Source organism: Octopus sinensis, linkage group LG5 (genome assembly GCF_006345805.1).
Source record: "Octopus sinensis linkage group LG5, ASM634580v1, whole genome shotgun sequence".
NCBI lineage: Eukaryota > Metazoa > Mollusca > Cephalopoda > Octopoda > Octopodidae > Octopus > Octopus sinensis.
The window spans coordinates 19,776,066-19,803,608 of NC_043001.1; the positions used below are offsets into that span (position 1 = coordinate 19,776,066).

The 27,543-nt window shown below is 36.4% G+C and overlaps 1 protein-coding gene and 1 long non-coding RNA gene across 2 annotated transcripts in view; both read left to right on the forward strand.

Moving 5' to 3' along the window:
- LOC115211736 (protein transport protein Sec31A) overlaps window positions 1-27,339 on the forward strand; it is a 71,808-nt gene extending 44,469 nt beyond the window's left edge. Inside the window, exons 20-29 of the mRNA XM_029780389.2 lie at window positions 188-574; window positions 3,166-3,331; window positions 6,412-6,547; window positions 8,900-8,985; window positions 10,732-10,778; window positions 16,799-16,846; window positions 22,026-22,154; window positions 22,644-22,781; window positions 23,756-23,827; window positions 26,438-27,339. Of these exons, the coding sequence (XP_029636249.1) occupies window positions 188-574; window positions 3,166-3,331; window positions 6,412-6,547; window positions 8,900-8,985; window positions 10,732-10,778; window positions 16,799-16,846; window positions 22,026-22,154; window positions 22,644-22,781; window positions 23,756-23,827; window positions 26,438-26,620 (1,392 nt within the window). The 3' untranslated portion in view covers window positions 26,621-27,339. The remainder of the gene's footprint in view (window positions 1-187; window positions 575-3,165; window positions 3,332-6,411; window positions 6,548-8,899; window positions 8,986-10,731; window positions 10,779-16,798; window positions 16,847-22,025; window positions 22,155-22,643; window positions 22,782-23,755; window positions 23,828-26,437) is intronic.
- LOC118763585 lies at window positions 603-2,660 on the forward strand. Its single transcript, XR_004999335.1, has 3 exons — window positions 603-728; window positions 902-1,005; window positions 1,610-2,660. It is a non-coding gene; the product is annotated as an uncharacterized LOC118763585 (long non-coding RNA).
- Window positions 27,340-27,543: the final 204 nt, after the last annotated feature.

Genomic DNA, 27,543 nt, shown 5'->3' on the forward strand with positions numbered 1-27,543 from the left:
CTTGATACGCTAATTGAATGCCAGCTAGCTGTATGTGATTGGTCGGAGATTTGGACAGTACTCGAGTGTATGTGCGCACGCACACAGCTGTATATACATGCACTAGCACTATGTAAATTATAAATCTTATTTTAGGTTTTGTTTGTAATTATTTATTCCTATTCATGTAATTTTTTTCTGTTACCAGCCTGCCCTAGATTCGATGAAGGACCGTTTGTTTCATGCTCTCAATGGGAATGTAGCGGGTGTGCAACAACCAGCTTTTCCGTTTCAAAAAGTCGAAATCCTTCCAGAAGGGGCTCAAAGGAGCCAACAACAACAACAACAACAACAGCAGCAGCAGCTACAACAACAGCAGCAACAACAACAACAACAACAACAGCAACAACATCATCAGCAACATCAACAACTACATCAACAACAAAAGCCTTATCAAGCGTCACAACCCCAACAGGCTTATGGACAAGCGCCACAAAATTTGTACCAGCCGAATCTGCAACAGAATCAATCTTTCCAGAAACAACAGGAAGAACAAAGACTTGGATTGAACCCACAACAGGTCAAATTTAACGAGGTTTTACACTTTCTGTTTTTTATTGAATTTAAGTCAGTGCAATATTTGACATCATCGCCATCACCATCACCATCTTCATCATCATCATCATCACTATCATCATTTAATGTTTGTTTACCATGCTGTCATAGATTGTATAGTTTGACAGGATCTGGTGAGCCATAGTGTCACATTGAATTCTAATGTCAGCTTTGGCGTGGTTTCTACAACTGGATGCCCTTCCTAACACCAACCACAGTACAGAGTGTAGTGGGTACTTTTTTTTATGCTATCAGTACTTGGGAAATTGCCAAGTAGCTTGCAAGGCAAGAAAAGTACAGAAAGAAGGCTACAGGAAAAAAAACCCCACCTTAACTAAATGTGTGTGTGTGAGGTTGGGAGTGGGTATTAAAACCGGCGATACCAATGTTAGTAGTATGTTTGTATCATTGGTATTTATAATTGGTGGCAAGCTGGCAGAAATGTTAGCACGCCGGGCGAAATGCGTAGCCATATTTCGTCTGCCGTTACGTGCTTAGTTCAAATTCCGCCAAGGTCGACTTTGCCTTTCATCCTTTCGGGGTCGATAAATTAAGTACCAGTTATGCACTGGGGTCGATGTAATCAACTTAATCCGTTTGTCTGTCCTTGTTTGACCCCTCTGTGTTTAGCCCCTTGTGGGTAGTAAAGAAATAGGTATTTCGTGTGCCGTTACATTCTGAGTTCAAATTCCGGCGAGGTCGACTTTGCCTTTCATCCTTTCGGGGTCGATAAATTAAGTACCAGTTATGCACTGGGGGGTCGATGTAATCGACTTAATCTGTTTGTCTGTCCTTGTTTGACCCTTCTGTGTTTAGCCCCTTGTGGGTAGTAAAGAAATAGGTATTTCGTCTGCCGTTACATTCTAAGTTCAAATTCCACCGAGGTCGACTTTGCCTTTCATCCTTTCGGGGTCAATAAATTAAGTACCAGTTACGCACTGGGGTCGATGTAATTAACTTAATCTATTTGTTTGTCCCCTCTGTGTTTAGCCCCTTGTGGGTAGTAAAGAAATAGGTATTTATAATTGGAAGTAAATTGTCTTTTGAAGTTTTAGTTTTCTGTCTTTCATCAAAACCTGTACCTGAAAGCAATTTTTTTTAAGTTATGAGGAAGTGAATTTTCATATTTTGGCAATTCCTATCATGTCTAAAAGCATTTTAGGAAACAAATGTCACCATTTCAAACTGACATTGAGTCATTAATTAATTAATGATGAATTAACACCTAACAAAATATTGACTTTATTAATTAAGTAATATTGTGAACACTCTTATACATAAAATTTTATTATCACCTTCACAGACGTTCACAATATTCCATAATTAATACAATCCTTTCTACTATTGGCACAAGGCCTGAAATTTTAAGGGAGAGCTAGTCAATTACATCAATCCCCAGCACTTGACTGGTTCTTAATTTATCAATCCTGGAAGGATGAAAGGCAATGTCAACCTCGGTGGAATTTGAACTCAGAACGTAAAGACAGACAAAATGCCGCTAAGCCTTTTGTCTAGCAAATCTGTGCCGGCATGGAACATAGACATTAAATGATGATGATGATTTAAGCATGATAGCAAATGGTAACAATATTTTATGTTTGTTTTATGGTGATTGATAGACTGCTCTACACTTAACATAGAAAAGCAATTAGGTAAGTGAAATAAAATTCTGACAACTCTAGCTTGGATTCTTGAAGAATGGATAACTTATGCAAAAAAAATCACGCTTATTAATTAATCATTAATATCGTTTATTAAATTTATATAATATTGTCCAACTCAATCTTAAGCCAAAATTTCACAAAATAAAAAAAAAAATTGGTGTAGTAGATACACTTTTTAATATCAACACCTGGCACCTGGGGGTCCTTAGTGGACATTTGGGCAGGTCTTTGATCTCAAAATAACTTTCCCCAGTTACAAATACCCTGAAAAGGCAACAACTGCTACCTTTTCTCTTCTGACAGCTAGTAAATAAACATAAACCCCTCAGAATTTAAAGTAATTAACCCTTTCGTTACTAACCCGGCTGAAACCACCTGTGGCTCTGTTGTACAAATGTCTTGTTTTCATAAGTTTTGAATTAAAATCTTCTACCAAACCTTAGTCAAAATTTGTGTTTCTAACACTAGCTTAATGATAATTAAGTTATTCTACTAAATTCTTTGTTATATTTAAAATTAATTGAAAGAAACACAGAGCATCTCAACAGAAATATGGTCGCAAAAGGGTTAAAATATATGATAGAGAAACAATTCTTAACCCTTTCATTACCAACCCAGCTGAAACCAGCTCTGGCTCTGTAGTACAAATGTCTTATTTTCATAAGTTTTGAATTAAAATCTTCCACCAAACTTTAGTCACAATTTATGTTCCTAACACTAGCTGAATGATAACTAAGTTATTTTACTAAAGTCTTTGTTATATTTAAAATTAATTGAAAGAAATACAGAGCATCTCAAAATAAATACAGTAACAAAAGGGTTAAGTAGAGTTTATAGAATCTCTGTTGACACTGTATTTGGTTAATGTCATTTAATATTGTTGATTTCCATTTTGAATTTATTTCAGGTTCAAGCAATCAGCCAGTTTCGAACTACGACTACCCCTAGTTCATATTTTGGACAAAATCAGTATCCTAGTACGAATGGTTCAGCTGCCGCACCACAAATTCCATCTTATCCAACACATATGAGTTCTATGATGGCTCCATCAACTGGTGCCCCAATGTCTAAAGGTAAGATCTTTACTATCTCTCTCTTTCTCTCTCTCTCTCTCTCTCTCTATATATATATATATACATATATATCTTTACTCTCTTTTACTCTTTTACTTGTTTCAGTCATTTGACTGTGGCATGCTGGAGCACCGCCTTTAGTCGAGCAAATCGACCCCGGGACTTATTCTTTGTAAGCCCAGTACTTATTCTATCGGTCTCTTTTGCCGAACCGCTAAGTAAACACACCAGCATCGGTTGTCAAGCAATGCTAGGGGGACAAACACACACACATATATATATATACATATATACAACAGGCTTCTTTCAGTTTCCGTCTGCCAAATCCACTTACAAGGCATTGGTCGGCCCGGGGCTATAGCAGAAGACACTTGCCCAAGATGCCACGCAGTGGGACTGAACCCGGAACCATGTGGTTGGTAAACAAGCTACTTACCACACAGCCACTCCTGCGCCTATATATATATATTATACTAGTGACTTTTATTGATGATAATTATCTCTAAATTGTTTTTATACTAATTACTTTGAAATAAAATCTTGGAGTGAAGCATAAATACACAAAGTTTATTCACATATCAGCCTGCTTGTGTGTGTGTGTGCGTAAATGTTAGTTTTTATGTCAAGTTATGTATGAAAACAATTAAACACTAAATTGAGGAATTACTCAATGCATTTTTAATGGAGCACCTGCTTTTTAAACTTTTACAAGGGCTTACAATCGAACGGAGTTTAGTGTGTTGAAACTTCAGTGTCACAGATTCCTCTCTCTCTTTACTCTTTTACTTGTTTCAGTCATTTGACTGCGGCCATGCTGGAGCACCGCCTTTAGTCGAGCAAATCGACCCCGGGACTTATTCTTTGTAAGCCCAGTACTTATTCTATCAGTCTCTTTTGCCGAACCGCTAAGTGACGGGGACGTAAACACACCAGCATCGGTTGTCAAGCAATGCTAGGGGGACAAACACAGACACACAAACATACACACACACACATACATATATATATATATATATATATATATATATATACATATATACGACAGGCTTCTTTCAGTTTCCGTCTACCAAATCCACTCACAAGGCATTGGTCGGCCCGGGGCTATAGCAGAAGACACTTGCCCAAGATGCCACGCAGTGGGACTGAACCCGGAACCATGTGGTTGGTTAGCAAGCTACTTACTACACAGCCACTCCTGCGCCTCTCTTGTAAAAGTTTAATAAATGTGTGTGTGTGTGTGTGTGTACACATGATGACATGGCCATGTGGTTAAAATGTTTGTTTCAAAACCACATGATTTAGAGTTCGTTTTCATTGCCTAGACACTATTACCTGATGTCTTCAACTATAAGCTATGGGCTACATATGTGTATGTGCATGTGTGCGTGATCAGTGTGGCTGTGTCTGCTTCTCAATGTTAATAAAAGCTGTTATTTCAGAACTAATGCAAAAAAAAAAAAATAGTGTAAGGACGCATGCATATTATTAGGTAAAAGAAGCAGAAGATTTCATGCATATATAAATATCTAAAGGACTTAAGGACTTCCAGGAGAAATTTATAACAAATGGGCCCTATACACCAAATCCTTACCTGTACAGGTGCCGGGTCAACCAAGGGGGGATCATTCCAGCCTGAATGCTACAGAGATAAAAATGGAAGTTCTACAAGGGATACATTTATAGTGCACAAAGCTAAATTTAATAAGCATAGATGCAAAATACTTTAGATTTACATTCTCTTCGGGATAGACTTTGTCAATTAGAACTTGGCATCTTGGAGTCTTTTTTTCTCACATTGCAGACTTGTGGAACTTTTGATTTAACTGATAAGATGTACATATTCCTGGTTTAGTTATACAGCACACTCATTTCATGTTCTGAACCCAATATTGTATATATATATATATATATATATACACACAATATATATATTACGACAGGCACCCTTGCCAACCCCCTTTGCTTGTGAAGACATGTTGGGGCAAGCGAAATCGAAATCGAATTGAACCAGCCAGGATCCCTGGTCTGGTGGTACGTAAAAAGCACTATCCGACTCGTGGCCGATGCCAGCACCGCCTCGACTGGCTTCCGTGCCGGTGGCACATAAAATACACCAATCTGACCGTGGCCGTTGCCAGCCCCGCCTGGCACCTGTGCAGGTGGCACGTAAAAAGCACCCACTACACTCACGGAGTGGTTGGCGTTAGGAAGGGCATCCAGCTGTAGAAACATTGCCAAATTAGACTGGAGCCTGGTGCAGCCTTCTGGCTTCCCAGAACCCCGGTCGAACCGTCCAACCCATGCTAGCATGGAGAACGGACGTTAAACGACGATGATGATGATGATATCGTCATGATAGATCGTTAGCCACTACACACATTTTTTTCTCTGCTTTTTTTCTCTCCTTGTTTTTTCTCAAACCTGATCATGTAGGTTCCCTTGCCTATACTGATATCCAGCGTGTTCTCTCTCACACCTTGCGTAGCAGTATGTGCAGGTCTGTCAGTGGACTTATTCAGCATTGTAGGTCCCAACATCGAGATGGTTGGACTTTTGCTGGAAGGCTGATTTTAGGTCTGTGTGAAAGAACTTCTAGGTGCCTTGCAGGTCTTTGGAGCCATATGAGCCTTCATCAAACTGCTGGCATCAGTTGTTAGTTGTCGGAGCACTGCATCCTTCAAAACTTCCATGGTACACCTGATTTTCTCCCCTCCATACACACGCAAGCATGTATCTGACTCATACACTGTTCACTTTCCAGACATTTGTACATAACTGCATATGCTTTATACACACTTTTGACAAGTTGTGGTGCACCTGAGCACTGTATACAATAATTTCATTATTATTATTATTATTATTATTATCAGCAATGGGGAAACCAAGCTTAAAATGTTTTTACTGTGAAGTTTATCTAAGCAGGGGTCTTTGTCAATCTTGAGTTGACTTCTAACATGTGGAGAGAGGGAGAGAGAAGGATTTTTACAGCTTTCTCTTTATCTTGGGAGAATGGTTCTGGAAACATATTATGTAACCCAAACAACATGATGGAAAATACTTGACTTAACTCTATTTTTCAGGTCCTTTAGCACAAAAATATCGTACCCATTCTGGTTCTGCAAATGCTGGTTATGGAATGGAAAACTACAACCAAACCATTGCCTTAAATCCAGATTATTCTAATAAAAGTTCATACCAACAACAGAGTTATCCTAGGTTTGTATATGGAGATATTTTATTAAAATTTCCAAATTACTACTGTTTATTGCATTTTATTACTACTATACTTTATTTTTATTGTTTAGTCAGGAAAAAAAAGATTATGCTCAGAACCTTGACTGGACCTTACAAATTGCAAGAGAACTCAGATGATTGGGAATTGTGGTTGATGCATGTTCTGGAGAAGCAGACATAGTATAGCTAATGAGAGAGAAAGAGAGTGTGTGTGTGTGTATAACTAGTAGTAGAAAGGAAAGCAGCGAGCTGGCAGAAACATTAGCACGCCGGGTGAAATGCTTAGCAGTATATTGTCTGTCTTTACGTTCTGAGTTCAAATTCCGCCAAGGTCGACTTTGCCTTTCATCCTTTCAGGGTCGATAAATTAAGTACCAGTTATGCACTGGGGTCGATGTAATCGACTTAATCCCTTTGTTTGTCCTTGTTTGTCCCCTCTATGTTTAGCCCCTTGTGGGCAATAAAGAAATAAGAAAGGAAAAGTAAAGAGACAATGTGTCTATGAGCCAGAGATTGGCGTGTTGGCAAGTAAAACTTTATCAACCAACCAGATGACTTTCCTTTGGATATGATTTAGGATATTCATGTGAACGTAGCAGCAGCATCCCAGATTTAGGAGCAGCATTCCATTGTGAGTTTCACTTAAGCCTTGTAGAAACTCAAAAGTGTTTACTCACTCTAAAGAGAAATGCTAGTTTTCACTCCACTTTTTATATAAGTTAACATCGGAAGCTTTTTTATATTTTTAAATTAGTAATAAGGAAAATGTTTCAGAAACATTTGAGCGAGGTCGTTGCCAGTGTTGCTGGACTGGCTCCTGTGCAGGTGGCACATAAAAAGCACCTTTTGAGCGTGGCTGTTGCCAGTACTGCCTGACTGGCCCTCTTGCCGGTGGCATGTAAAAGCACCCACTACACTCTCGGAGTGGTTGGTGTTAGGAAGGGCATCCAGCTGTAGAAACTCTGCCAGATCAGATTGGAGTCTGGTGCAGCCATCTGGTTTGCCAGTCCTCAGTCAAATCGTCCAACCCATGCTAGCATGGAAAGCGGACGTTAAATGAAACAATGAAGTCTGTAGCTTCAAATAGAAACTGATGCAGGGTTGAGGGTGTGGAAAGGTGTTCCTTAGTCCTGTCACAAACAGGCTCACTTCTACTTGTGGCATGATAAAATACACCCAAAGGACTCTGTATGATGAAAAAAGAGCATCTAACCACATAAAAATATATCAAAAAGTGGAATATACAAGCAAGACATGGACTCCACAAGTTGCATTGCAAGCTTCCCGTCTAGAAACTATATGGTCAGAGGTTTGATCCCCTACATGAACACCGTTGGCTGGTGTCCTCTACTATACACATATGCAGCAATGAAGTATCACCACACTTTCAGCACACAGAAAGTGTCATATGTGGTACCTTGTATGGTTATAGCCCCTGTTCAGACGCCATATGGTTGAAGTCATTATCTTCATTAATTATCAATGAACAAACTTGATGGCCCAAAGCATCTTCTGTTTCCTTCCTTGTTTTTTTGGCAGTTGCTCAGTCATTATCAAAGTTTACAGATTAACTATCAAATGTGTTCATTTTGTAGCTAACATGCTAGTAAAGGCTATTTATATGTGGGTTCTGTGATAAGTTGATATAGGATTTTGGTGGAGGGGTTTTGCTGACAATGTCATGGTTAGTAACAATGCCTTTTTGAGCAGGAGTTGTCTAGAGGACATAATTCTAATTTCATGCAGTTGATTTACTTTTCTTTGGTGTTATATAAGGACATAACCTTTTCTCAGCGGAATTGTACTATACAAGACTTTGATATAAATTTTATTAAAGAGTTGTGCCAGTGGCATGTGTAAAAAGATTCAAGTGAGGTTGTTGCCAGTACCGCCTGACTGGCCCTCATGCTGGTGGCATGTAAAAGCATCCACTACACTCTTGGAGTGGTTGGCGTTAGTAAGGGCATCCAGCTGTAGAAACACTGCCAGATCAAGATTGGAGCCTGGTGCAGCCATCTAATTTGCCAGACCTCAGTCAAATCATCCAACCCATGCTAGCATGGAAAGCGGATGTTAAACGATGATGATGATGTGAGTGCTTAGAAAAAAAAAGAAAGACTACATAAATTCAAGAATTTACCTGTAGACTATTTTTATAATTTTTGCTTATTCATTTAGAAAAAAAATTAGAACTTTCTGATTAGATTTTGGGAATGAATTGATTCCTTATATTACAGAAATATACAAGAAATCACCTTTTTATTTCTCTGCATTTTAATTAAAATTGCACCTTTCAGTAATTAAAACAATAATCTCTTCTCTTCTATATTTTAGTCCAAATTCTTACCAAACTTCAAATACTTATCATCAACAACAACCAATGCAGCCATCCAATGTATACAATCCAAATTCGGCACCAGGTAAAATATTTAATTTTGTCCTATGTAATAATATGCAAGTGTTGTATCATAATAGTTTTGACAGGGTGCATGTGTTAATGATTACATAACAGGGTGGATACTGGTATCTTGAGATACATCATGATTTTGATTCATATCATTTGAGTGTTACTTTTTCTCAGAGATTGTTTATTTTTCAACTTGCTTAAAACCAGAAACCAGTGAAGAAAATTCTATGAAATTATGTAGCATACTGGTATTGTGTAGAATGCATCGCTTGACCAGTTTCTTCCAATTCTAACATTGCATCCACATGTTTCAGTCTTAAATTATAGGTGAATAGCTTAGCAAGTATGGTTTGGTTACTAGCATAATATTGTGATATCCATGATAGACATTAACAGGCAGAACAAAAATATATGGGAAAACAAGCACATTATCAGAAGTCTACAAGAACAAGTTACAACTTTTATGTAGAATCAAGATCTGAAGTTGGGGCTTCTACATTTGTCTCTACTTACTGTCTCAATGATTAACCATGGCTCAATGGTTAGAGCATCGAGATTATGATCGTCAGGTTGTGAGTTCGATTCCTGGACCGGGCTGCATGTTGTGTTCTTGAGCAAGACACTTTATTTCACATTGCTTCAGTTCACTCAGCTGTAGAAATGAGTTGTGATGTCACTGGTGCCAAGCTGTATTGGCCCCTTTGCCTTTCCCTTGGATAACACTGGTGGCGTGAAGAGGGGAGGCTGGTATGCATAGGTGACTGCTGGCCTTCCACAAACAACCTTGTCTGGATTTGTGCCTCGGAGTGTAACTTTGTAGGTGCAATCCCATGGTCATTCATGACAGAAGGGGGTCTCAACTGTCTTAATTTAAACATATACACTCAGATCCCCATCATTTCATCTTGTTACATATACACGCCAAACCTTCATAAAAATTTCAACCCAAATATATTGAGAAATTAGTAATTATTTTATGCATTGAGACATAAATATACTCAAACTACAAAACAGATCATTGTTGTCAGTTGTGTAAAACATTAAAAAAATTGAATAAATTTATAATTTACTTTACAAATGTGCTTAGCTTTCTAAGCTAGCAAGGATTAGATGTCTTAATATATATATATATATATATATATATATATATATATATATTATTCAGCCAAATACCCTATATATTGCTAACCCTTACCTGTTTTTCAAGTAATGGGTCCTTTAATCCATACATCCTCAAGAGCACAGGTCCAGCAAACTTGTTAAGAGGAAAAGAACAAACCTTGAGGATTATAGCTCAGAGCTTTTTCATTCAAAGTTCACAGGATATAAATTTGCACCCACTCACACACGACAGGCTTCATATAGTTTCTGTCTAGCAAATTGACTCAAAAAGCATTGGTCAGCTCTGGTCCACAATAAAAGACTCAGAGGATGTTACACAATTGGACTGAAGTCAAGACCACATGATTGTTGGTTGTGAAGTGAACTTCTTAACCATAAGTCACATCTGCACCCAAACCAAATAACATCAACAAGTAATCATTTGTCTGATCTCTGTCTTTTAACTTGCAGAACATCAATTATACAATTAAAGTAGTCAACTTATTGAAACCCAAAAGCAAATTGTCACAAAAAAACCATTTGTTTTTCTTGTTAAAAACATTCATACTGAAAATGTTATAGTAATTTAATGTATTAAAAGTTGTTTATACATTGGCAATTTTAGACATCTTTTCATTTTGATATTTCTGCTTTCTAGTGGCTCCACAAGCTTCTGCTCCAATGGGAGATATTCCTTCCTTCCAAGAATGAAACCTAACACACCTTGGAATGATCCACCTGTGTTTAAAGATAATGTGAACAACTCACGTGTAAGTCAATCAAATCTAAAATGTGACACTGGTCTCGTATCCTATTTTGCAAAGCATTTTGTGTTTTTTCTTTTCTAATTATGTATTTAGTTTTTGTTGCAGAAAGTTCTTTTATAATGTGATATAAAGGTTCTTGACAAGAATCTTTTACCAAAATGTGATGGTTCTTAGATTGCTTGTTTATATAGTAAAAAACACTGCAACACTTTTCACATCTCAACTAGACCTTTTATTATTGATGTAACAATTCATTTTTCTCTTCATTATCTTTCATGCTGTCATTTCAACAAATCAATTGAGAAACAAAAATTAAATGTTTGTAATTTCATTATTTTGTCATCTCATCAGAATTTATTCATTGAAATTGCTATTAACATATTCTCAGAGATGTTTTGTTACAGATAACTAACACTAAATTAGTATCGTCATGTATATTTATTCTGATGGTTGAATTACAAATAGCTTTTTGTATTATGTTTGCTTTAGGGATTTACAAAAGTAACTTCTTACTTTTTCTGCTAAAAATATGTAGTAATTTTAATATTTTTCCTTCAAAACAGCTAGTGAATTACTATGCAGTCATGAAACCTACCAGAAATAGTAGCCAAAAGCACATTAGATAACAATTACACCAGTTATACTTTAGTCTGAAATAAAGATTGGATAATTTGGGTTTGAATACCTTTGCTCGTAAATTTACTGGATCAATAATTGCCTCAGATTAAATAGCTTTTTTTTCTCAGAGCTTTTTAGGAATTTTGATTGTAAAAGATCACCACATTGGGTTTAGCAGTTTCTCTCACACCTTATTCAGAGTTACATGTTATAATATGTGATTATCATTTTTCTGATCTCCAAAATAGTAATAGCCCTTTGTACTCTAAGCACAAAGCTTGAAATTTTGAGGGAGATGGCCAGTTGATTACATCATCCCCAGTACTGAACTGGAACTTATTTCATCGAACCCTGAAAGGATTAAATACCAAATTGACCTTGGCAGAATTTGAACTCAGAATGTAAAGCCAGAAGAAATGCCACTATGCATTTTGTCTGGCATGGTAACAATTGTGCCGGCTTTCTGCCTTCCACAAAATAGTAATAATAATAAATAGTAATGAGCTTATTGTATAGTACTCAGGTGCTAAGTGCTTCTTTTACTTTGTTGCTCGTGTAAGCCTGTTGATATAATGAAGGCCGAAATTTATAGATACATATACTACTAATGAAAATAACATAATACAATAACTTAAGATTCATCATCATCATCATTTAACGTCCACTTTCCATGCTAGCATGGGTTGGACGATTTGACTGAGGTCTGGCGAACCAGACTCCAATCTGATCTGGCAGAGTTTCTACAGCTGGATGCCCTTCCTAATGCCAACCACTCCGAGAGTGTAGTGGGTGCTTTTATGTGCCACCGGCACGAGGGCCGGTCAGGTGGTATTGGCAACAGCCATGCTCAAATAGTGCTTTTTATGTGCCACCTGCACAGGAGCCAGTCCAGCGACACTGGCGACGACCTCGCTCGAATGTTTCATGTGCCACCAGTACAAGTGCTAGTAAGGCGAAAAGCCGAAATGATGAAATATAGTTTCAAGGTAAAAGTAAATTTAAATTGCTGTGTGTCATGTAACCAATGTTACTGGGAAAACTCTTTGATTACCTCAATTACCATTATTATTAATTTCTTACTGAAGTACAATATTTATAGAGGAAGAGAATACTTTTTTGCAAGGATAATAGCAGAGTCTCTCTCTTATTCTTTGACCTTTGTCTACTAACGTGGATTACAGTTATATAAAAGTTAAAAGCTTGATATTTTTTATGGCATATGATTATTACTTTTATAATAGTCTGTGTTGTTTACTGTTCCTTACAAACTAAAATCACAGAGGAAAATTTTTTAATATTTAAAAAAAATTTTAATTGTTATGATTTCATACCATTTTACTAACAGACAAGTTTGAAAATGTTAACTTCACCTTGTTCTCTTGAATTTTTCTCTTGATTTGCACTTGTTTCACTGAATTGAATTTGGATTGTGTCACAAATCACAACACAACACAAAGCAACATGTCATAAACTGAATTAGATCAATAAACACCATTATGATAATGGTTGTGTGTTACACTTAATAAAAATTATGTTAACATGTTTTTTTTTTTCAAAGTAACATACGTAGATTAAGGAAAAACTGCAAATTAATCTGGTTATTTCCTTGGCGAACTTCTGTTTAGAAATTCTTATATTTGAAATAATAGAACATTTTTCAATAGATAGTATATGAATAACATTTTAATAAGAATCATGCTGAACATCATTGTAGACTAAACATTTTTTTTTCCATATCTGTTCCAGTGTTTGGGGGTGAAATATTGCCCGAGAACTTTTCGTAGCAGTTTAGAATGTCTTAAGATATCTATTTTACTTGGGGCAAATGTTAGAACAAAATCCAATCTAAAACATTTGCAGGTTCTGTAAATATTTAATAGATAAAGGTGAGATGAATCACTGATAAAGAAAGTCAAAGAAAGGCAAAAATTTTTCATTTATTTACCTTAACTTTGATAATAATTCTTGATAATATAAAACAGATTTTACCAGTTTGTTGACAAAGAAAAAAAACTATTGAATATCAAGAATTTGTCTTGTAAAATTATAAATCTACTTTCCAATAGGAATAGAAATTTTATGGTACTACAAATTTATAAATATGTATAATAATGTATATATTTTATAGCTAAATATGTCATAATATTCACTACTGGAGTGGAAAAAATTCACTTCAGTAGATGTAAAGTATGTTGAAAAATGTGTATACCTGAAGAACACTACAAATGGAAACGACAAAATTGAAGTTTAGTTTTGAACTATTTTTTAACTTTTAAACCACTGTTAAGTTATTGTTTCAACTGCAATGGTTCGAAGCAGTGGAAATAAAGCAAACGATTGAAAAAGAACAAAATATAAATACACCGTTAGCAGTACTATAAAATATTTTATATTTAAATATTCCATTGAGTTAAGAGTAATCTTTATAATTAACTATGAATAATCTAGAAAATTAAACAAATAGCTAATATTTACTACAATTAGATGGAGTAAATATTGTCCATTCATAAAATAATTCTTCATTAAGGATACATATATATATATGTACTAGATTACCTATGACCTGTTGGGTCACCAATAATTCAAGGTACCCAAAAAAACTGCATATCTCGGGAACCTGCGGTCCAATTTACATGAAACTTGTTTTATTCTGTTTGCATTCCCATTTCAATGGTACCTCACTTTCAAAGTATTTTCTCATTATGCACCGGTTTGACTATTAAATTACAGACAAGCAAGCATGCAAACAAGCAATCATAACGGTACCTGAGAAAACCATGTGTCTCAGGAAACTGTGGTCTGATTTACATGGAACTTGTCTTATTCAATTTGTAGTCTCATTTCAGGGGGACTACACAATAAAGGGCAATAACTCCAGGTTTCCACTGCTTCAATTTGTGGAAACAAACCCACAAAAACCATGTATCTTGGGAATCTTTGGTCCGATTTATGCAAAACTTATTTTACTCTGTTTGTATTCACATTTCAGGGGTATCTTACTTTCAGAGGCTTTTCCCATTATGCGCCAGTTTGGCTGTATTAAGCACGCAAGCAAGCAATCACAGACTTTTAGTATTATATAGATGTATATATCTCATTTAACATTTCCAAATAATAGACAAACTAATTGACATGTAAATAACAGTTAATGATTTTGTGTATTTTTTAAAAATTTTAACAAAAGAAAATTTATTTTATAAAACTATTATATTATGTTTTCAACAATTGATAAAATAATTTTTCCTGCTTGTTATATTATTTTGCAAATGTTGCTTAATGCAAGCTAGAATGTGGTTATTAGTTACCTCTGCACTTAATGCCTGCGTTGCCTTAAGGTTTTATACAATATTTCCCTTGTGAGAATGTGGTAGTTACATTTGTATTGAGTTATCAATCTCAATATCTGTAACCATTTTTTTTCCCTAAGTGCTGGATCGAAGGAAAGGGCAGCACTTGTGGCCTTTGCAGGGCCTTCTAGACTGGTGAGATTGATGCCATTAATGGTACTCTTAAAACTTTGTATGTTAAACACGTGCTGGAAAGATAGAGCAGGAAGGGCATTCGGGAGAGGTTCCAAAGAGTTGATGTTCTGGGATGGAAGGACTTGCATAGTGATTAGTGTGAAGCTTAGGGAGCTGAACACAACAACAGTGATGAGGAAAAGAGAGGTGAGCAGAATAGGAATGCTTGAGAGTTGGGGGCATGAGCCCAGGCAGCTCTGAGGAGCAAAAGCCAGATGGTAGCAGTAGAAGAGAGGGGGGTAGACAGCGTGCCTAAGAATCAGTGGTTGGAGCATGTCTGTGAGTAACTCTATGTCAGTCAGTCAAGGGCTCTTTTCTAGATGTACTCTGGGTTGTCTCATTACTATTTTGGTCCATGACTGCTAGCTTTGCATCAAAGATAGTGTGTTCAGAGCAGTTAATGTTTATTTGGATATATGAGAGTAGGAAACAAAGCCCTGATGATTGACTTCAAATGATATAAACAAGAATAATACATCATAGGATGGGGATAAGCCAACTGCAATAAACAGACTGCCAACTTAGAAACATCAAAACCTATATAATATTTATAGAAGACATTAAAGGAGATATACAGCTCTGTTATGAATAAAGACTGAAGATTGTGATAGCATGCACACTGCCAATAAACTAGTTGACATTTTCTGGTTAGCTTTAGATGGGAAATGATAAAAAGAAGATGTAGTGATTTGAATAGGGTAAAATTAATCCATTTCGTGTATATAAATATACTTTGTTTTGGAGTTGATGTACAAAATAATGAAACTATAAAATATATAATTAACCTTGCTCAAATCATATAACGACTTGTGTGTTTGTGTGTGTGTGTAATAGTGGATTTCTATTAACAAAGATTCTGTTATTCAATCAACCAAATTACCAGCTCCTGAATTAATGTGTAATGGACTGAGTATTCTAAACATGTGTACCCTTATTGTAATTCTCAGGCAGAGCCAGCATGACACAGGGTGTGACAAGGCTGTGCCTTCTTGAACTGCTGAGATAATCCACCCAATAGGCTTCTACAGATATAGTAACATATGATCAAGAGGCCACATAATGGAATTGAACCCAGGACTTTGTGGTGGTGCTAAGAACTTCTTAATCATATTATACCTCTGTGTGTGCGTGTGTGTGGGTGTATTTATTTATTGGACTTGGTGAGAGCTTATGGTGACTGGTGTATCTCAGTTGTTCTGTTACTGATTATCATTTGATCTTTCTTAATCTAAGTAAATCTTCACTCCAACATAGGGTGTATTTATATATATATATATATATAGGGAGAGTTTACGAAAAAAAACAAAAGACGAAGACAGGTGGTGTACAAAACAAACAGATGTATTAGTATAACGCTCAGGAATAGAAAAAGTCTTTTACATTTCGAGCCTACGCTCTTCTACAGAAAGGGACACAGAAAAAACAAGGAGAGAAAAAAAGCAGAGTAAAAAATGTGTGTAGTGGCTAACGATCTATCATGACGATAGATATATATATATTGTGTGTGTATATATATATATATATTATATATATATATTATATATATATATACATACATACATACACAATATTGGGTTCAGAACATGAAATGAGTGTGCTGTATAACTAAACCAGGAATATGTAGATCTTATCAGTTAAATCAAAAGTTCCACAAGTCTGCAGTGTGAGAAAAAAAAGACTCCAAGATGCCAAGTTCTAATTGACAAAGTTTATCCCAAAGAGAATGTAAATCTAAAGTATTTTGCATCTATGCTTATTAAATTTAGTTTTGTGCACTATAAATGTATCCCTTGTAGAACTTCCATTTTTATCTCTGTAGCATTCAGGCTGGAATGATCCCCCCTTGGTTGACCCGGCACCTGTACAGGTAAGGATTTGGTGTATAGGGCCCATTTGTTATAAATTTCTCCTGGAAGTCCTTAAGTCCTTTAGATATTTATATATGCATGAAATCTTCTGCTTCTTTTACCTAATAATATGCATGCGTCCTTACACTTTTTTTTTTTTTTGCATTAGTTCTGAAATAACAGCTTTTATTAACATTGTTTATCTATAAATATTTCATAAGACTTTCTAAAACTCTTCTTTTAATGAATCAGTTTCTTTAAATCCATTTTGTTATTTAACATTCTCTGCATGAAACTCAACAAGCATGTTTTCATTATAAATATTTCATATTTAATTCTTCTTTTATGTTTAATATTGTTTATGTCTGAGGGTAAGTAAATAACAAATGATGTCACTATATACACTATACACTGAACTGAAAAAATATTGTTTCTAGAATCTTTCTAGAAAAGATTCTAGAAACAAAATGTTTAATCTCTGAATAATGCAATCCTTGATTTATGCAAACAAACCAAGAATATTTGATGTTATGCATTAGTAAGATTTCTAGTCATCACTTATTTATAAAGCCATCAACCAACTATGATTTTTAAAAATTCATCATCATCAATCATCATCGTTTAATGTCCGCTTTCCATGCTGGCGTGGGCTGGATGGTTTGTCCGAGGACTTTCAAGCTGAGAGGCTGTACCAGGGTCCAATCTGATCTGGCAGAGTTTCTACAGCTGGATGCCCTTCCTAACGCCAACCTCTCCAAGAGTGTAGTGAGTGCTTTTTACATGTCAACCAGCACGGGAGCCAGTCAAGTGGCACTGGTACCAGCCATGCTCAAATGGTGCTTTTTGCATGCTACCAGCATGGGTGGCACTGGCATTGGCCACACTTGAATGGTGCTTTTTACATGCCACCAGCACAGGTGGCAGTCGGGCGATACTAGCATTGGCCATGCTCAAATGGTGCCAGTCAACTTATACAAAATGGTAACTGAAAGATACTAGAAAGTTACAAGAGCAAAAAACTCTATGTAGTCACTGGACTTGCTATGAATAGTTGCCAAATCTCCTTCAAACCTCACTCTGCTTTCTCAAACGTGGAAGGTAACATTGGAGAATGTACTCCTAGCTATACTATGAGGCTGAGAATATGCATGGTTATGGCTCAATACTTTTGATCATTTGTCTGTTCAATCAAAGCTGACTTAAAGCTAATCAACAATAATAACCAAAGATTAACCCTTTCATTACCAACCCAGCTGAAACCGGTTCTGGCTCTGAGTACAAATGTTTTGTTTTCATAAGTTTTGAATTAAAATCTTCCACCAAACCTTAGTCACAATTTATGTTCCTAACACTAGCTCAATGATAACTAAGCTATTTCGCTAAATTCTTTTGTTATATTTAAAATAATTGAAAGAAACACAGAGCATCTCAACAGAAATACAGTAACGAAAGGGTTAAAGCTAATCAACAATAATAACCAAAGATTAAGTGGGGAAAAAGCACTTTTGAAGAAAAATAACTGCTGATGAGTATGCTCTTTGATGTTGTAAACACAGAAAATATAATCCTGAAAATAATTTCAAATAAAATTTGTATGTTTATGCCTATAAGTGTCAACTTTACTGATACTCTATCACCGCTACCTTCAACATCAATCTTATGTGAAACAACAAAGAAATCAAGAAGCCATGGTAGCCTTAATGTGGTTGTTAGAGATATCAATCAATCCAATCCTTTTACATGGGACTTGATTTGTTATAAATAGCAATCAGATTTCCCTGCCACCTTGAAAATAAAAGGAAGCATACGTCAAATAATGTTCTAGATGTAATGTATGGAACATTTTTAATCATAAATTTGCTCCATTAAAAACATTTTTAATCATAAATATGGTCCATTAAAAACATTTTTAATCATAAATATGGTCCATTAAAAACATTTTTAATCATAAATATGGTCTATAGCCCCGAGCTGACCGGAGCTTTGTGATTGAATTCGGTAGGTGGAAGTTACTGCCGTGTGTGTATATGTGCGTGTAGGTGCTTGTGCCTCTCCCAAAGAGAGAGAGAGGGGGGTCCATTAATAACATTTTTAATCATAAATCTGGTTCATCAAGAATACAGAATAAATTGATGATAGTTTCTTTAATGTTTCAAGTTTTCTAAACTGTATGTGATTTCTTTTTTTTTTTTTTTGTAAAGTTTCTGTTGTTATTATGAACCAACAAAGTCATTAAACCAATAAGGGAACTTCTCTGTGGTCACTTGTGCTGCTTTTTTATTGTATTTTGTGACTGTCAGAGGTTGAAGGACCAGCCCACCTGACATTTGGAAGGTCTCTGAGACTGAAACCATGGCCCAAGAGTTACCCTCCGACCAGAGACATGTAAGCTAAATGCTTACAACAGAATGGACTCTGCTAAAGCACTTAAGGACCTAGTGGTACTATATTAAATTTTCAGCCAGATTCTGCATAGTTTCCATCCACCCAGTTTCACTCACAATACTTGGGTTGACCCATGGCTGTGGTAGAAAACACTTGCTCAAGGTGTCCTGCAGTGGGATCTAGTCTAGAGCCTTAAGAGTGTGAAATAAACTCATTAACCACATAGTTATATTTCTTAGAAATATAGCAGTTGTACTTAATCTGGTTTTCCCACCATCTTAAGAAAAATGTCTGTATGATTGCTACTTCAGAAGCTTGATAAGACTATAAATAGTATCTCTATTATTTGATATGCTATCTATAGATAGCATATTTCTGAAGCTCTAGTATGAAACCTTGTAGAAACATCTTAACAACTATTTCATATCTTTAACAATGCCATGGGAAGTATTTCATTTCAGTGACCAGGTTGTAGGTGTATAAGAAAACATTTTGACATTATATAGCATACTGTCAACAAAACACAAAATTTCATATAGTTTGTGTGTGTGGGCGTGTGTGTGTGTTGACTTTTCTCACAGTGTAAAACATTTTAGTTTCAACACATGGTCTCATAGCAAGCCGTTTGTCAAGCATTTAAAATGCCAACAGTTTTATAATTATGTTGGTGTGTAGTCAAGTCTCACAACTGGTTCTAGTTGTGGGAATATTTATTTTACAACTGTATCTAAAAACAGCTCTTTAGTAAAATGTTTAGTTTAAGCCATTGTGGTTTTAGCCTTACGACTGCTTTTATCCTTTTCTGCTTTAGCTTGGAGAAGGTGCAGTGCCCATGATTTTCCCAGGCCCTCCAAGCTGGTGAGATTCATATGAATCCGTCTGAGCATTAATAGACTGATATCTAAGGGAATAATGTAGATGGAGAGGAAATTCCTAATGATTGGTACTCTACAGAAGAAGGATTGGTTTAAAAGGGCTAATGTAAATAAAGTGGGGTTGGATTTGGCAATAAGATGAGAGCTCAGGTTCAGTCCCTCTCTATAGCATCTGAGGCAAGCTTTGAAGGGGAAACTGGCTAGACAGGAAATATGAAAGACTCAAATGAATTGTTCTTGCAATTCAAAGGGTTTGTCATGCTAATTTAGTCTGAGAACTATGTTAAGAGTACATGTGCTTTTTGAGTACTCAGCCTTTTACATGCTAATTTAATGAGTAGGTAGTTCAGTTGTTCAAATAACTGAGCACTCATCATTAAAACTGATGGAGGACCCTTTGTGCTAGTTCAGAGGACCAGAGGGCTTTCAAAACAACAACAGAACAGGCAGTGAGAGGAGACAGGATGTCTAAGCTCCACTACAAAAAGACTTTCCGAGATACCAATATCTTTTTGCCTTAAAAGATAGAACATTAAATTGACATGTTATTCATATTGACCTGCGAGTATCCTTCTAAAACAATTGTCAAGACTGACGAAGGACAGTGGTGCTACGACTATTGATAAATTTAAGCAACTAATAATGTAACAGGATATGAGCCATTGTCAGTTTCTATAATAACGAAATTATTGTATACAGTGCACAGGTGCACCACAACTTGTCAAAAAGTGCATATAAAATATATGCAGTAATGTACAAATGTCTGGAAAGCGAACAGTGTATGAATCAGATATATGCTCGTGTGTGTATAGAGGGGAGAAAATCAGGTGTAGTGTTGGCAAATCTCAGGGGCCTGGAAGTTTTGAAGGATGCAGTGCTCCAACAACTAACAACTGATGCCGGCAGTTTGTTCCATACTTCAGCAACTCTTAGCGTGTACACAGTACAAGTTGTAGACAATCACTCACTCGTTTGTTTTACATTTACAACCCACACACAAGTACATGCCGAGGCATTGCTTTACAGCTGGATGCCCTTCCTTTCACCAACCTTTCTCTTTTTTTTTTTTTTTTTTTGGTAAGAAGTTTTCATTCCACTTGTCTTCAAGTGCGGGGCTGCTGTAATATTTGTTGACACAAAAATGTGAACAAACATCACTGTCCATAGCTTAGCACTGTGCAGAATGCAGACATTCAATTGGCATGCACATGTATGCAGTACACTCTGCAAGGTGGTGGGCATTAGGCAGGGCATTCAGCTGCAAAAGCCATGCCGAAACAGACAGTGGAGCTTGGTGCAGTCCTGTCAAACCATCCAGTCCATGCCAGCATGGAAGATGGATGTTAAATGATGATGATGTGCATACATACACACACATGAAAGGCTTTGTGCAATTTCCATCTACCTAATTCATTCCCAAAGGATTGCTCAACCAGGGGCTACAGTAGAAGACATTTGCCCAAGGTGCCATACTCAAGGACTGAACTCTAAACCTCATGGTTTTGAAGTGAACTTCTTCACCAAACTGCCAAGCCTGCTCCAATCAATGATGATAATTCATATTGATTAATAATGCTCAACTTTATATCAATATAAAAAAAGAATGTGTTTCTTTTTACAAATTATTTTCTGCCTTTATTTCTTTCATTAACTATGTATTCACCAAAGAGTGAATATTTGAACTTTCTTATAATGCTAAAATTCATTAACCATTTAACAACTATCACATTGTATTAATATGATATGGTTTTCATATTCAGTCTCCTGTAGGTGCACCAAACGTCATATATTTGATAGAGACTGAAAATTAGTTCAGCTAAAAATCGCCTTTTAATATCAATGGTTTCTTCTACCTGCAGACTTACCTGAATTAAGCTTATGTTATTTTTCGAAAATTACCTGTAGAGCTGCTGTTAATCTTTGCTTATGTAAATTGCAGCAATTTGAATCTCCAAATGCAATTCCCAATCAAATGTATGGAATTCCTGGAAACACTGATCAACAACAACAACCTGTCAACAGTTATCCAAACATTTACAACCCCCAGGAACATCAGCCTCAATTGCCGGTAAGATATCTTTATATATAAAAGAGAAGTTGTGTGTCTGTCTCCTACAATTTAGATTCCTAACTACTCCCACATTTTGCAGTGCAGTTTAACCAAAGCCGGGTATCTTATAGCCGTGATTCATATCGAGCCCTTCTGGGTATTAGCGCGCGTTTACGATTTAAAAGAAAATTTACCATAATTTTTTTCCATTTTAATGCAATTTTTCGCTATTATATAAGGGAAGTAACTCTCTAAAAATGTCTGCGATGAATCAACGATTTAAAAAAAAATTTACCATAATTTTTTTCCCATTTTTAATGCATTTTTTTGCTATTTTTTGGCTATAACTCTCTAAAAATGCTTATATAGTTATTTCCCTTACAAACCCGAGCAACACCGGGCGATACTGCTAGTTTAATAATATTTTACTTTTATGATTTCACTTATAAATTTAAACACCTGTATGTTTTTTTATTAAAACTTATTAAAATATTTTACTGTTTGTAGCAATCAGCACCTGTAGTTAACCAAGCTCCAGAACCTGTACCTGAAGTTGTAAAAGGACCGTTGCCAAATGAACATCAAATTTTACAAGACATATTTGATGCTTTGGTTGAAAACTGTTTAAAAGTTGCATCAAATGCTGTAAGTAAAACAATGAAACATCCTTACTCTTTACTCTTTTACTTGTTTCAGTTATTTGATTGTGGCCATGCTGGAGCACCGCCGTTAGTCGAGCAAATCGACCCAGGGAATTATTCTTTGTAAGCCCAGTACTTATTCTATCGGTCTCTTTTGCCGAACCGCTAAGTGACGGGGACATAAACACACCAGCATCGGTTGTCAAGCAATGCTAGGGGGACAAACACAGACACACACACACACACACATACTCATATATATATATATACATATATACGACAGGCTTCTTTCAGTTTCCGTCTACCAAATCCACTCACAAGGCATTGGTCGGCCCGGGGCTATAGCAGAAGACACTTACCCAAGATGCCACGCAGTAGGACTGAACCCGGAACCATGTGGTTGGTTAGCAAGCTACTTACCACACAGCCACTCCTGCACCTATTTCATAATTTTTAATCTAAATATGCACTGCAATACAGACTTATTCTTTGTAAGCCTAGTACTTATTCTATCGGTCTCTTTTGCCGAACCACTAAGTTACGGGGACCTAAACACACCAGCATTGGTTGTCAAGTGATGATAGGGGGACAAACACAGACACACAAACATATACACACACATACATATATACGATGGGCTTCTTTCAGTTTCCGTCTACCAAATCCACTCACAAGGCTTTTGTCGGCCCACGTCTATAGTTGAAGACACTTACCCAAGCTGCCACGCAGTGGGACTGAACCCGGAACCATGTGGTTGGTAAGCAAGCTACTTACCATCACAGCCATTCCCGTGCCTATAGTAATATATAGTAATAATAATCTAACAAGTTCTGAGATTCTTAATTTTTTTTCTTTTTTTAATTATTTTAACAAAGCATGGTTTCCATTTATTTACTTCTTTCCCTGATATTTCATGATGTCGGACGTCCACTTCACAGTTTTTTAAATGCTGATTTTTTATCTCTTTTTCGTATTTAGCAAACTAAAAGAAAACTGGAAGATGTAGTTAAGAAACTGGAAGCTTTATATGACAAGCTAAGAGAAAATTCGGTATGATACTTTGCAGTTTTATAACTCCCCTCTCCCCCCTCTCCCTCTCTCCTTCACAGACTTGTACTTTCATCATTATCATCATCATCATCGTTTACCGTCCATTTTCCGCCCTAGCACGGGTTGGACGGTTCGACCGGGGTCTGGGGAGCCAGGGGCTGCTCCAGGCTCCAGTCTGATCTGGCAGTGTTTCTACAGCTGGATGCTGCCCTTCCTAACGCCAACCACTCCGCGAGTGTAGTGGGTGCTTTTTACGTGCCACCTGCACAGGTGCCAGAGGGGTCTGGCATCGGCCGCGATCGGTTGGTGCTTTTTATGTGCCACTGGCACAGAAGGGCTTAGCCGTGTGGTTACTTCGTTAATCTGAACTCTCGTTGTACTTTGTATTGCAATTATCATTAATTTCAGATAATTGTTTTAACTTCAGGCTTCAATTTCACCAACTGACCTTTTCTTCTTTGATTGAAGTAGCTCTGCAGTGATCTTCAGAAAAATTATAATTCCTTGATCAATTGGCCTCTTGTTTATAGATGAGGTTAATAGTCTAAAAGCATAATCTTTTTAACAATACCTAATGTCAGTCATTCGATGATCTTTAACCCTTTCGTTACCAACCCGGCTGAAACCGGCTCTGGCTCTGTATACAAATGTCTTGTTTCCATAAGTTTTGAATTAAAATCTTCCACCAAACCTTAGTCACAATTTATGTTTCTAACACTAGCTTAATGATAACTAAGTTATTTTACTAAATTCTTTGTTTATATTTAAAGTAATTGAAAGAAACACAGAACATCTCAAAATAAATATAGTAACGAAAAGGTTAAACTTCTAATTTTCTAGTTATCATTGTATTGGTATTACAACAGAATGTTTTGTCACATATTTCTGTAGCTGTAATCCAGAACATTTAACTTTGATATTAACTTATCACTAAATATACATAATATGGAGGTGCAATGGCCCAGTGGTTAGGGCAGTGGACTCATGGTCGGAGAATCACAGTTTCGATTCCCAGACCAGACGTGTGTGTTTATTGAGCGAAAACACCTAAAAAGCTCCAGGAGGCGCCGGCAGGGGGTGGTGGTGACCCCTGTTGTACTCTTTCACCCCAACTTTCTCTCACTCTTTCTTCCTGTTTCTTGAGTAACGCTGTGATGGACTGGCGCCCCGTCCAGCTGGGAGGTGGGGGAACACGAACCTGGCTAGGCTTGAAAAGGGCGCATAAATAAAAAAAAATATACATAATCCCTTTTGATTTTCTTTTCTATTGCCATCTTACTTAGCCTTTCACTTGTAGCATCCACCATTTTTTGTAGAACTAAAAGATGTAATCAAGAACATTTTTATGTGTCTAGGAGGAAGTTTAATATTTTAGTTGCTCTTGTCTACTTAATTTTTACTGGTATTCCGTTGGTGATGACAATGAGGGTTCCAGTTGATCCGATCAATGGAACAGCCTGCTCATAAAATTTATGTACAAGTAGCTGAATAATCCACAGACACGCGTACCCTTAATGTAGTTTTCAGGGAGATTCAGTGTGACACAGAATGTTACAAGGCTGGCCCTTTGAAATACAGGCACAACTCATTTTTGCCAGCTGAGTAGACTGGAGCAACATGAAATAAAGTGTCTTGCTCAAGGAGACAATGTGCCACTGAGAGATGAACTCACTATCTTACAATTGCAAGCCAGCCACCCTAACCACTAAGCCACGCGCCTTCTACCTAACTAAGGAATGAATAATATATTCTATCCTTCATTATTGAATGGTTAACTTTCTGAAAGATCATCTGGCTATAGATTTGCTTGAAAAGGTTCCCTGGTAAGATTCCAGAAAGGCATCTACTCATGTCTGTGTAATATTGTAAGAATAGCTGAAAACAAAATTTTATCATTACTCACCAATTTGATTTTGTTGACAAACTTATGAGGATTAAACCTCAGTTGTCCCAAACTGCTGACTTCACCATACACACACACACACACACACACACACACACACCACACACACACACACATATATATATATATACAACGGGCTTCTTTCAATTTCCGTCACCAAATCTACTCACAAGGATGTGGTCGGCCCAAGACTATAGAGTAGAAGACACTTGCCCAAGGTGCCACGCAATGGGACTTAACCCGGAACCATGTGGTTCACAAGCAAGCTACTTACCACACAGCCACTTCTACGCCTGTTCTCCATATCTTAATTGTTTGGCATAAAAAAGAGACCAACAGGATAAGTACCAAACATAAAAAATTATTATTGGGGTTGATTTGTTCGACTAAACCCTTCATGCATGGCTACAATCCTATGAGTGAAACATCATCATCATCATCGTTTAACATCTGTTTTCCATGCAAAAATGGGTTGGACGGTTCCACCGGGGTCTGGGAAGCTAGGAGGCTGCACCAGGCTCCAGTCTGATCTGGCAGTGTTTCTACAGCTGGATGCCCTTCCTAACGCCAAGCAATAAAAGATAAAAGAAATGCTGGTACACACATTTATGCACACTTTGTTGTCTTTCTTTTTTTTTTTTTTTTCAAACATTTTTTTCATCGTCTTTTTAAGTAAACGTTTCCATCTTTTCTATTGTTCGTTTCAGCTGTCCCAGAACATCATTCAAGGCTTGCATCAAATTGTACAATCATTGCAACAATATGACTACGACACAGGACTACAAATCCATGCTCACATGATTAAGCACGGAAACTTTTCTGAAATTGGAAGCTTTATGCCTAGTTTAAAAGTGTTAATGCAAACGGCAAACAATCTCCAAGTACAATGAACAATGGGTGATGTAAATCTCTCTGTTGCATTTATTCTGATTATTCATAAGTCCTTAACTACAAGAAAAGAACTGAACATTTCTCTGAAATCGTGTTAGCAGTTTCTTGCGTCTACACAACTGCTAAATACTGGAAACTCGGGTGGGTCAGCAGAATGTTAGCGATTTGGATACTATATATATATATATTCTTTTGACATCATGATTTATTAATAAAATGTCACGTTTTTTTTTTTTTTTTTTCAAACAATTCTCAAGGAACCTTCATTAGAATTTAATTAAACATTTATATGTTTATTTATTATTATTATTATTATTATTTTAATATTTTTTTTTTGCTGCTAATTCTTAAATTATACTTCATTTGATCTATAGTATAATTCTTCTAATTACTGCATGCACTTTGCCGCCTGTTTTCTTGTCCCCCAAACAGGATAATTTGATCACACATTGATAAAACTTCTGCTGATAACTCAATAAATTTTAATATTTCAACAGAATTTACTTCTGTTAAAGGTTTTACTTGTTTCTTTATTCCTATCTTGTTCTGTTCATGCTTCTAATTAACTTGTTAAATATCCTCTTGTTTACTTAGTTATGGCTTCTTAAGCCAATCATCCTCATGTTCATAGATTAAATATCTCAGTAATAAAAAAAAAAAAATTAAGAAAATTTCTGGGAACAGGGCAGAAAAATATCTATCTTTATTGTACAGAGCAGTTTGACTTTTCTTTCCTGAAGATAAAATCATTAAAATTTTTTTTTTTAATTATATTTTTAGTGTCAACAATCAGAACTTGATAATAATGCAAATTTGACTGAATATTATTATTATTATTATTATTAGGTGGCGAGCTGGCAGAAACGTTAGCGCGCCGGGCGAAATGCTTAGCAGTATTTCGTCTGACGTTACGTTCTGAGTT